At 46.0% G+C, this 12560-nt stretch overlaps 1 protein-coding gene and 1 non-coding gene across 2 annotated transcripts in view; both read left to right on the top strand.

The window, feature by feature from the left end:
• The first annotated feature begins 629 nt into the window (after positions 1-629).
• On the top strand, positions 630-736 carry LOC131921350 (U6 spliceosomal RNA). Its single transcript, XR_009381970.1, has one exon. It is a non-coding gene; the product is annotated as a U6 spliceosomal RNA (small nuclear RNA).
• A 2386-nt stretch (positions 737-3122) lies between these two features.
• The window catches only part of Letm1 (leucine zipper and EF-hand containing transmembrane protein 1), a 40247-nt gene continuing 30809 nt past the window's right edge, over positions 3123-12560 (top strand). The window contains exons 1-2 of the mRNA XM_059275693.1: positions 3123-3447; positions 9227-9287. Of these exons, the coding sequence (XP_059131676.1) occupies positions 3369-3447; positions 9227-9287 (140 nt within the window). The 5' untranslated portion in view covers positions 3123-3368. The remainder of the gene's footprint in view (positions 3448-9226; positions 9288-12560) is intronic.

Genomic DNA, 12560 nt, shown 5'->3' with positions numbered 1-12560 from the left:
TTAACACATGTGTGGAATGTGCGGTGTATACAAGTCAGCTAAAGATGATTTTTTTGTTCTATGTTTGAGCAGGTAAAAGGCATCTGTTAACTTTGTAGTCTTTTTGACCCAGCAAGCCAACCTATATATCTCAAGAATGTCTTAACTTCAGAATGGAAGCCAGAAAATGTGTTGTGCTTGGGGAGAGGTTGTGCTTTTGTTTCCACAGGAAATGAAAAGCTATGGATTCCTTCAAAATTAATGAAGGTCACATTTGTTTTGGGGGAGATCTGAAAATCTTGGCTACAGATATTAAAAAAAAAAAGCCAAGAAAGACTACAGGACAGGGGACATATATGCTGATTCCCTAACATGAGAGCAGCTCTAGACTAGATGAGACATGATAAATCTTGTTGGCTACAGAGTCCTCAATTATATGCCATCCTTTCCTATGGCATGGATAGAGGTTTGGTTATACAGTTGAAACAGACTTATGGCCAGGTGGCAGTGGCGCATGCCTTTAATTCCAGCACTCGGGAGGCAGAGCCAGGCGGATCTCTGTGAGTTCAAGGCCAGCCTGGTCTACAGAGCGAGTTCCAGGACAGGCACCAAAACTATACAGAGAAACCCTGTCTCAAAAAACAAAACAAGTGCTCGCTTCAGCAGCACATATACTAAAATTGGAACAATACAGAGAAGATTAGCATGGCCCCTGCGCAAGTATGACATGCAAATTCGTGAAGCGTTCCATATTTTTAGGCACAAAACTACACAGAGAAACCCTGTCTCGAAAAAACAAACAAAACAAAACAAAAACAAACAAACAAAAGATATATAGGTTGGTTTAATTTAGCAGTTTCCAATGTCTGCCAGAAGCTATTGCTTTTGTTCATTAGCATTTAAAAAATTCAAAGAACTGCCAGGCGGTGGTGGCGCATGCCTTTAATCCCAACACTCAGGAGGCAGAGCCAGGCGGATCTCTGTGAGTTCGAGGCCAGCCTGGCCTATCAAGTGAGTTCCAGGAAAAGGCGCAAAGCTACACAGAGAAACACTGTCTTGAAAAAAAAAAAAATTCAAAGAAAGTACCATACAGGATCCGGATGCCCTATGTATTTTCCATCCTTATGTGGCTTATTCTTTTTATATTACTTTTACTCTTTCTTTAAAGACTTTATTATTTTTAAACTATGTTTTCTATGACTATCTATACCCATTTTTTTTCTCTCTACCTGTTTAGAGGTTTTCTCAGTCTAGACTGCCTTATTGTTTGCCTGTAGCTTTTTCTGATCATGTGAACCAAGCCTTGAACCCACTGCATGACTCTGCACATGGTGCTGGCTGGTTCAAACCAGCAGGCAGCATCTGGGGGCCATGTCTCTATATGCCACGGCCCACCTGAGAGACTGTGAGACTAGGAAGCCTTGTTTGGCTCCATGTTTGTGCTGAAATTTTTAAAAGCTTTCTCAGGTCCTATGTGGAAATATGTCCTCCCACATTGGATGCCATGTGTAGTTGAATTCTTCTTTGGGCTGACAGCTCACACATAACAACACAGAGTTTCTTATTAATTACGAAATCTTGGCCTATAGCTTAGGCTTGTTTCTAACTAGCTCTTATAACTTAAATTAACCCATTATATTAATCTATGTTCTATCACATGGTTTTACCTCTCTATTGTGGAATATTTGTACACTGTGTGAAGAAATATTGCTATGATTGGTGTAATAAAAAGCTGAATGGACAACAGCTAGGCAGGAGAGTCAGGCAGGACTTCCAGGAAAAGCAGAGGAACTCAGGATGAATCCAGGCACACGAGGGAGAGGCCAAAGAAGACACAGAGGTAGTTGGACATACAGAACGAAAGAAAGGTAAAAAGCCATGAGGCAAAACATAGATTAATAGAAACTGGTTAACTTAAGTTATAAGAACTAGTTAGGAACAAGCCTAAGCTATAGGCCAAGCTTTCATAACTAATAAGGGTCCGTGTCATTTTTTTGGGAGCTAGCTGGTGGGACAGAGAAAGACTTGTTACATCACTCTTCCATCTTGCACCTCCTGTTTCCTTTCTGCGTCTCCTGTTCTACCGCACGTCTAGATTTCTCTTCCTCTTCCTTTCTCTCCCCAGAAATCATGCCTATACCTCCTGCATAGCTTTTGGACGCTCAGCTTTTTATTAGACCAATCACAGCAAATACATCGTTACACAGTGTACAAATATCCCACAACAGTAATCCAGGTGCAAGGGTTTGGGGGATTTATAGGACAGGATAAGGAACTTTGTGTGGGGTAAAATTTTATCAGTAGATTATTCTTTATAGTCAAAGCCAGATGATGCTTTTTTTGTCCAGCAAGTGTTCTTATCTTTATGTCGAACTGGTATCCCTATACTTGACTCAACTCTATCTGATGTCTACAATGCACACTACCTAGTGCACAGGAGAGCTTCCAGACATCTTGAGAGACTCTCACCTGAGTTCTGAGAGGGGAAATCTGGTCCACGCAGGCCTAATTTTTAGGTTCTGGTTCAGAAAAATGACCAGTTAGGTTACTCCTTCCCAATGGGCGGTACAGGGATACTAGTCAAGCATTAGGGCTTGCTTGCATCCAGAGAACAAATGCACTAAGTTCATACTGAGGACCCTAATCTATGCCGAGTTCACATCACAGGAACAGAACAAGAATGGGAAATGCATTCCGAAGAGAACCAAAGCCTGGTTGCTGGCCTGGCCTTGAACCAAGGAGCTAGAACCAGCCAGCACTGCCTCCTTCCCAGAGCCTGTCGCCCAGTCCTAGGAGAGCGTTCTGCTCTCAGCCTACCCTTCCTCAAAGTCCCTCGAGCCATTTGCTACGCCTAGTACAGGGCTTAGTTGCAAGGAAGCTAGAAGCCGTTTCTTCTGCCGCCACTGCGTCAGCAGACCAATCTCCGAGTGTCCGAGGCTCGGTGCTGCGAACCTGCAAGACTAACTCCGAGAAGTCCTGAGCTCAGCAAGAAACCGCATGCAGCTCATCCCTCAAGGTGGTGCCTGGGCGAATGCTCATAGTCCGGAGAGGAAAGCCACCCGGGTGCACGCTGGGACAGCTAGTCGGTGAGCTGGTCGCCCGTTGCACACTGGGATTGGTAGTCTGTGGCGCGGGCTCGCCCCTCACCTAGCCAAGGCGGGTGCCTTGGGGCCAATGGGAGCGTCGCCGGCCTGGCCAGCCCCGCCCCGCGCCTCGGGACGTCTGTGCCGGGACATGGCCGCTGCCGGTACCAGGATCCTGAGCTGAGCGCCGGCTGCCGGAGCCAACCACCCCCGTCAATAGTCTGCGCGGGCCGGGCCCGGGCGCCGGGACGGCGAGGAGCTGCCGAGGAAGCGGAGGCAGCCGTAGGACGCCGCCGCGACGGACGCATGGCGTCCATCTTGCTCAGGAGCTGCCGCGGCCGGGGCCCTGCCCGCCTCGCGGCGCCCCGCGCCGCCTCCCCGCGGGGTAAGCGGCCGCCGTGCACCGGACCTGTTGTGGGTGGCCAGGGACCTGCGCGGGACGCCCACACACCCCATGCCCCGAGGCAGCGCGGCGATGACAAGCACCCGGCTGCTCTGTGTCGCCTGGGCTGGGCAGCTTCACTGTGACCTTAGTTGCCCTGGTCGCCGCAGGTCACCGCTACCGACGGAGGCGTTGGGAAAGTTCCTTAGGGCTGTGGCTGCCCTGGCGCTCCCCTTGATGATGAACCGAGCCCAGGCGTGCCCTTTGGCCAGCTCAGGCCTGGAAGCCAGAACTCCGGGACAGGGAGATTGGGTTTTGGGTGATGCCGGCACAGTGGGCCGCTCCCTGGGGTGGGGTGGCCGCTGACTGGGGTTTCTAAGAAAACTTGAATATGTCCGGCTTGTAAGTTATGGTAAGGATGAAACTTGGTCTGTGAGAATTTATGGTTTACTGGCAGAAACACAGTTCTTGTCACCTTAAGAGTATAGGCGTGGTGTGGAGCCAGGCGTGGTAGCACACGCCTTTAATCCCAGCACTCGGGAGTCACAGGCGGTGAATCTTTGAGTTCCGGGCCAGCCTGCATTTCGAATTTTAGGCCAGGCTACAAACACACACACACACACAGCAACAAATCCAGTTATGTATCAGTGGAAAGATTTGGAGCAGTTTTTCCGGGCCAGCCTGCATTTCGAATTTTAGGCCAGGCTACACACACACACACACACACACACACACACACACACACACACACAGCAACAAAGCCAGTTATGTATCAGTGGAAAGATTTGGAGCAGTTTTTCAAGCTGCCTCTTCTATAAGAGCTGTCTACCTGTTAACTTGTTCAGGATGCTGAAAAATACTAATGCCCTTTCTAATTTCTGTGGCCTGTTTATGGCTTAAAAATTAGCTGTTTTTTGGTTTGTTTTGGTGTGTATGTGTGTTCTTGTTATTCCAGGCATAAGAATGTTTTCTGGAGTTAACCAGCACCCTTTGAACAAAAATACTGCTTCCCTGACAGTAGGTTAGTCAGCTGTTTAGCTGTGGAACCAATAGTAGCAGGTCCCTGCACTCACTGGAATGATGTGCTGGCACAGGCAATAGGCATAGGACAGACATCCAAGTTTTTAGTCGTAGTGAATAAACTGAGGCCAACATTGTACTCAAATTCTCTTTACTCTTGAATACCCACCTTATTCCGCACTTTTGTGTGACATACTTTATTCTGATGTTCTCTTTCTGTTTCTTCGTCTTCTTCCAAGACACCACATTATATTAGCCCTTATGACTCTTCAGATTATAACAGTTTCTCAGATTTTCTTTGTTTCCCATGACCTTGACAGTTTTGATCAGTACTTCAGTCAGGTGTGTTGTAGGGTGTCTCTTTTGGTGTTTTTGCTGATGAGTTCTGGGGTGGAAGGCCGCAGATTTTGTGCTTTTCTCATTGCATGGTGCCAAGGCTCTGCAGGTAAGGGAAACTCATTGTTGATGTTGACCTGGTTCCTTGGCTCAAGTGTGCTTGTCGGGGTTCTACTGTGGAGTGAGTCTCTTTCCTTCCCCTTAGCCTTTCTATGCTGTTCTCTGCGAAAGGAAGTGACTTGGTATGTAGAAGTGGGGCTGACAGATCCTGGAGTGTGTGAGAGAGAAGCATCCAGTCCACAGTGCCGTTTTGTAAACCTGTGAGGACTAGTCAAGGCTCAGGAAAACAAAAGACTGGCTTGGAGTGAGACAAGTTCCTGCAGCTGTTGACAGCTGCATGGTGCACCAGACCTGGAGGCTTTGCATGAAGGTCAGAGAGGACATTGGAAGGATATAAAAAAAGTCTCTTAGAGACCAAGTAAAGCAGGGAAAGATATTCGGTCTTTATCCCTGTTCCTGACGCTGAGTTCCTAAAGCTTTCGGAGTGAAAAATAGCAATGAGTTTGTTACTCTTCCCCCCACCCCCGAGACAGGGTTTCTCTGTGTAGTCCTTGGCTGTCCTGGAACTCACTCTGTAGACCATGCTGGTCTCAAACTCAGAGATCTGACTGCCACTGCCTCCTGAGTGCTGGGATGAAAGGCATGTGCTGCCACCCCCGGCTGGGTTTGTTACTGAAATGAAGTGGGGAGTAGGCCTAGGTAGGTGCCAGCTGTAATGAGGTTAGAGGGCTGGAGTTTAAGCCTAACATCCAGGGATGTGGAGAGTAGAGTAGTCAATGGACCAGAGGAAAGAATACTGCAGAACCTAGGTTGCTCAGGACTCTACTGGTTTTGACTTGTCTCTTTTGGCTACTCGCTTGTATCCTTTGTGGTAAACTGTGACAGTGAATAGAATACTTTGCTGGGTTCTGTGAGTTGTTCTAGCAAATTATCAAAACCAAGAGGTTCTAAGAACCCTTCAAAGGCTGGAGAGATGGTTCAGTGGTTAAGAGCGCTGACTGCTCTTCCAGAGGATTTGGGTTCAGTTCACAATACCCACATGGCAGCTCACAGCTGTCTGTAACTCCAAGATCTGACACCTTCACACAGACGTACATGCAGGCAAAACACCAATGCACATAAAATTTTAAACAACCAAAAAACTTATTTTAGATTTTAAAAATATGTGTGTACTTGTGTTTCTGTATGAGTGTGTATACTGTATGGGTGCAGGTGCCCATAAAGACCAGAAACTGTCATAGAACTGGAGTTACAGGCAATTATGAGCCAGCCAATATGAGAAGTGGGAACTGAACCCAAGTCCTCTGCAAGAGTAACAAGTACTTTTAACTGCTGAGCTATCTCTTCAGACCAAACCTCAAATTTACAGACAGCAGCAATGCAGGCATCCTGGGCAGCTGTAGTGAAATATGGACCTGTGAGCCTATCACTCTGGATGGCTTTGATAGTGAAGCAGGAACAGCCCTCAGATTTATTTTGGGGAGAACCCAGGAAGGGAGCTAGTAGGATAGAAATGTAAGAGTAAGATCTACCTAGGCTGTCTTCTGGATGCTGTGGGGTTGTTTCTGAGCAAATCCTATAGAAGTAGGATTGGAAGATGCAGAGAGGAAGTTCTGGGCCTCTTTGGATTAAGAGTCTGGAAAGGTTTGGGTGGCCCTGGTCTGTGCTTAAGATGTAACACTTGTTGCTTGTACGAATGTAGCTGAGGGCCAGCTAGATGGTTCAGGTTCTTGTTTTCTGACCTGAGTTCCAACCCCAGGACCCACACTGGTTGAAGGACAGAACCAAATCTTGCAAGTTGTCCCCTCTGACCTCTGAATGGGTGCACATACAATAAATAAATGCAAAAATAAAATTTAAAAACAGATGATTTTATAAAAACAATGTAGCCAATATCTTTGTTATGAATTGTGAATAGTAGTAAAGGAACCAGAGTTTTCCGGGTTCTACCTGACCCTAAATGTGACCTCTTTCCCCATAGAGCCAGAAGAGCTTCCTGAAGCACTATCCTAATTAGTCTTATTAAATAAAAACCCAGGGTCAGATATTCGGTGAAAGATCAGAGAAGCAGAGCAGCTAGCCACTAGAGACTTCTTATCTCTACAAAATTTCAGAATGGGCAGTCCCGTCTCTATGAATCCTCAGACTGAATGGGGCACCCAAGATCCTGTTTCCACCTCCCTAGTGCTGGGATTAAAGGCATGCACCACCACTGCTCAGGTTCTCTTTCAGTGGGCTTGAACTCCTGATCTTCCTGCTTCTTCCTCCCAAGTGTTGGGATTAAAGATGTGTGCTACCACTGCCTGGCGCCTATGGCCAACCAGTGGCTATCTCCACTCTCTGATCTCCAGGCAAGCTTTATTTGTCAGAATACAAACAAAATATCATACAACATTTCTCCCTTTTGGTCTAAAATAAAAAGTGAAGTTTTAACTAACATAGAAAAACTATATACAATAAGTACAATAACTGTATACAAATATATACAGGCAATAATTACATTAACAATGTCAAGCCCATTAGCATTTGACAGATTTAGAGAAAAATACTCCATTCTCTGTTCTATCTTGGTGAATCCAAAGTATTGTACCTAATTCACTTTCTATCCTAACTTGTATTACCAACCCAAAACAATCTTTTTATGTCTCTCAACCTTAGACACTTTACACCTCTTCAGTGAGTTTCTTTTCTGAGTCTGGTAACAAGGAAAACTATAACTATTTAGTCTTCAACTCCTTCAGAGACCTGAGAAGAGTAAAATGTTACCTAATGGCAGGGACCTTAAGCTGATTATCTAGTAGCCAGGCAGGAAGTATAGGCAGGACGACCAAACTAAGAATGCTGGAAAGAGGAAGGGCAGAGTTGGGAGTTGCCAGCCAGACACAGAGGAAGCAAGATGAGAATACCATACTGAGAAAAGATACCAAGCCACATGGCTAAACATAGATAAGAATTGTGTGTTAATTTAAGTGTAAGAGCTAGTTAGTAATAAGCCTAAACTACTGGCCGATCATTTATAAGTAATATTAAGCCTCCAAGTCAATTATTTGGGAAGCAGCTGCTGGGTATTTGGGAGTTACTGGTTGGACAGAAACTTCTTCCTACAGCTCCCTCCTGACATAAAATGGTAAACAGATGCTGTTATTGCTACTCCCACTGCTTGGAAGATTGGGCCAGGCTGTCACCTACTGCCTTGCTGTCCCTTGATATTGCCTGACCTCTACATGGGCCACCTGGCTCCTGCTGAGAATGGTACCTCTGGTTCCCACTGTGCAGAGAGCCTGTTTTCTCCACCTCCTTCCTACTTCACACAACAGTGATGTGAATGAACTCTCAACTTTATGTGTTAAGAGAATTAATAGATTAGGGAAAATATCCAAAGTATGTTCTATTGTTCATCACTATTGTTTTTCCATAAATGGCTTCTTTTAAAAATTTTGCTTTGCTAAGCAGTAATGGCACACACTTTATTTATTTATTTATTTATTTATTTATTTATTTATTTATTTATTTTCCGAGGCAGAGTTTCTCTGTCTAGTTTTGGTGCCTTTCCAGGATCTCACTCTGTAGACCAGCTGGCCTTGAACTCACAGAGATCCTCCTGGCTCTGCCTCTAGAGTGCTAGGTTTAAAGGCGTGCACCACCGCCACCCGGTGACACAATTTTTATCCCAGTACTCAAGAGGCAGAGTCAGGCAGATCTCGAGGCCAGCCTGGTCTAAAGAGCATTCTAGGATAGCCAGGGCTACACAAAGAAACCCTGTCTCAAAAAACAAAACAAATAATATAACATTTTTGCTTTAATTACATTTATTTTGTGTGTGTGTGTGTGTGTGTGTGTGTGTGTGTGCGCGCGTGCGTGCGCGCGCGTGTGCGTGTGCCCCCGAACATGCCACAGCATGCTTATGAAGGTCAGAAGACAACTTGTTGGGAGTTATTTCTCCTACCAGGTGGGCTCTGGAATTAAACTCGGGTCTTGGTAAGTGCCTTTATCCACTGAGCCATCTTGCTGGGCTTGTAGGGCTTCTTGGTATTTGTTTTACCAGTAATTCTTACCCCTTGTTCCTTGGAAGCGTTTGGTCTGTAGGGCCGTGTGTTTGCTAGGAGTCAGTGTGCTCTTCCCCCTGCCTACCTACACCAACTCCAGCTAGTTGGGAGGGGTCCCACAATGGGAGAAGCCCATGGGCCTTCAGTGCCCCTTCCCTGGGGCTTAGCCTGAGACCCAGTTTCCAAACTGGAGAGATTGCTCTGAAGCCCTCCATCATGTACAACAGTTCTCCAGAAACTTACTGGTAGGGGCTCCATTCAGACCTTCAAAGATGCCTGGTTGACACCTGTTTGCTTACTTTTCTTTGTTTCTGTTATAGGTAATCTGAGGGATCGAGCTTGTCTCAGTTGTACCAGGACCGTGAGGTTGATAAGCCATGAGTAAGTAAGCCCATCACTGAGTGTGACTCTGCGCATGTCTCCTTGAGCCTGTTGGCCATGCACCTGGACTTTCACTTTGTCGGGGAACTGACAGCTTCTTTATTCCTTGTTTCTGTTTCTTTCAAATCTTCATCTGTGTTAGTTTTTTGGCTGCGTTGTGTTCTTACCCAGCAAGGAAATGCCACGAAACACGACAGAATCCGCTAACAAAGAGTTTTATTAAAGGTAAAGGGACAGAGAGTGAACAGGCCTGCGGGAAACACGTGTGTGGAGAAGAAGGAACCAGGAGCATGGCGCCTGATTTTTTAAAGGCTGGGCGTGGACAGATCAGCGTCACTACTACACGCAAGCGCGTAGATCACATGGCCACGTTGCACGCTTACGTGGCCAGTGAAACGTCACGCATCTCGGTCCCGCGAGATGCCCTGACCCGGAAATGGCTATCCTGACCTGGGCCTGGCTAGGCGGAAGTGTCCGCCAGGCATATGCGAACACGCCTGACCGTGGGGGCGTGTTGTAAATCTTTCAATCTGTTTACTTTGATGGTTATAACCATATAATGTTGGTGAATTTTAAAAGAATAAGTGCTCAAAATCCAAGTACCAATTATGTATACTACTGGCATCTTGGTGTACTTCTCTTTTGGTAGTTGCTTTTGTCTGGTTAGTTTGGGTTTGGTTTTTGTTTTGTGAGACAGGGTCTGCATATATAGGATATGTAGCTCAGACTGGCCTTGACTTTTTGACAACCCTACTGCTCGGCCTTCCAGTTACTGGAATTACACATGTGCCCCAATATGCCCAAGCTGATGTTTTTAGTTATATATCTGGTTTTTGATGTAGTTGTTATCACTATAGTTTTGCTAATTTAGTATGACTAATCTTCCCATGCTCACACAGCTGGACTTTTTGGTGGCTTTCCATAGAATCTTGCCTAATTCTTTTTAGCTGTTTGTGGCAGTATTAGGAGTGTTGGGATCTGTCCATGACAAGCCAGACCCTCCCTTGAATATTTTCATCTATTTTTTTTTACATGGCTCAGTTACCTTTACTTTGTAATGCCGATGCTGTTTGCTCTGTGTCCTGGTGTCTCCTGTCTTCTTCTTCCCAACATCCTTTCCACCCCGAAATTCCTGCCTACCTGTAGCAGGAATCTTAGAAGGTCTTATTAATAAAATCAAACCTGAGGCCAGTTATTGGGGTGAATGCTGGAAAATCAGAGAAGCAGAACAAGCCACAGCTTCCTCACCTCACCAGTTCCCCAGCTGATCCTGTTTCCTCAGACTGGAAGCCTCTGAGTCCTCATATTTGAATGGATCTTAGCTGAACTGTTCCTAGAAGCCTGAATGCTTAACCAGCCAAATGCTTCTAGTTTCTGGTCCTCACGCCTTATATATCTTTCTGCTTTTTGCCTCACTCCCTGGGATTAAAGGCTCACTTTCTGGAATTAAAGGCGTGAGTCACCATGCCTGGCTGTTTCCAATGTGGCCTTGAACTCACAGAGATCCAGAGGGATTTCTGCCTCTGGAATGCTAGGATTAAAGGCGTGTGCTACCACTGCCTATCCTCTGTTTAATATTGTGGCTGTTCTCTTCTCTGACCCCAGGTAAGTTTATTAGCGTGCACAATATTTTGGGGAACACAATGCCACTACACCTAGCTATTGGCCATTCAGCTTTTTATTAAACCAATCCAAGTGATACATCTTCACAATGCACAAAAAGATTATTCCACCAACAGGTACCTGCCTCAGGGATGCTCACAGTATGCTCCTTACCTCACTCTGAATGCATAGTGAGTATGGTGTATTTAGCCATTCCCTTTGGTACCTAAAGCCTAGGGGATGACAGTACCTACGAGATGTTGGTAGCATCTCAGGTGAGGCTTTGGTGGTGTTGGAAGGCCAGTTTCACAGAGCTTCTTAAAGAAAGTGACACCCACACTCCCTGTTGTATGTAGACTTGGATGTCCCTCTGGGTTGCTGTGCTTCTTGCACTGTGTCCTGCAGCCTGAGTTTCTACCTCAGCCCTGTCTTATCTTAAGAACAACGCCAGGAGATACCCTTGGCTGTCAGCTCAGATCCCTGAAATGGGGTTCATCTTCCACTTGCATGTGCCTGTCCCTTCCTCTGGGAGAGCAGGAAACCAGTGCTACCTTCTGTTCATGTCTCTGTCTTTTCAGCGTCTCATTTCTGGAGGTTTTGTGTTAACTAATTACTCAGCTCTGAAATAGAACCAGTGGTGCTTCTTGTAACAGATTTAATTCCTAAAATAAAAACAAGTCATTTGTGAAGACTTGGTTTCTGCTAAAGCACATTTGGCTTGATGTCTGGTCGAATGCTGGGATGAACAGGGAGGCCTGCAGGCTGCTTGGACACAGCAACATTTCTGTGGCTGGATGCCTACTGCATACACATCATTTGGTCAGATCCCCACATAGCTGACTGAAAGAGTCCTTGTGTGTGGGCTCCCACCCTGTGCCTATTAGGTGAGCTGTTCGTTAGATTTCTCTTTGGATAGTCTCGAGTCATGGAATCTTCTTTGTGCCAATAATGGCACTAATGTCTGTACAGAGCTTCTTTCACTCTTTCATGTTTGTTTGTGGTTTGGTTTGGTTTGGTTTTGAGACAAGGTTTCTCTGTGGACCCCTGGCTGTCCTGGAACTCACTCTGTAGACCAGGCTGGCCTCAAATTCATAGAGATCCATCTACCTGCCTCTGCCTCCCGAGTGCTAGGATTAAAGGCATGTGCCGCCACCACCTGGCTTTTGTTTTGTTTTTTAAACAGAATCTTCTGTAGCTTGATCCTGCTACCCCATCTCCCAAGATTTGGGGTTCAAGAGTAGGGATGGAACTGAGGACCTTACTCACACTAAGCCATCTTCTACTGCTAAACTACCTGGCCACCCTCTGATTTCTTCAGACTTTTCCATTGAGTATGGTGATACACTCCTTTAATGCCAGCAGAGGCAGGCAGATCTCTATGAGTTCAAGGGCAGCCTAGTCTACATAATGAATTCCAGGCCAGCCAGAGCTACATAGTCAGACCCTGTCTTTCCCAACTCCCCCCAAAAAGACTTTCCCTTTTCTTTCAGAAAAGGTGGTGTCATTTCTGTTAGGTAAAAGGTGGCCTTTAACACAGTTACCAGGTGTTTTCTTCCCTCATTATCCTTTTCTGTTATCTTGCCAGGTGCTTGCTGCTGCCGATCTGTGTGATAATATTCTAAAGTTGGGCCACTTCACATCACAGCGTTTGCTTCCTGCTCAGCTCACAGA

This window comes from Peromyscus eremicus, chromosome 10, assembly GCF_949786415.1.
Source record: "Peromyscus eremicus chromosome 10, PerEre_H2_v1, whole genome shotgun sequence".
Classification (NCBI taxonomy): Eukaryota; Metazoa; Chordata; class Mammalia; order Rodentia; family Cricetidae; genus Peromyscus; species Peromyscus eremicus.
Note: the sequence above shows the minus strand (reverse complement) of the source record. Positions and strands in the feature narration are given on the sequence as shown.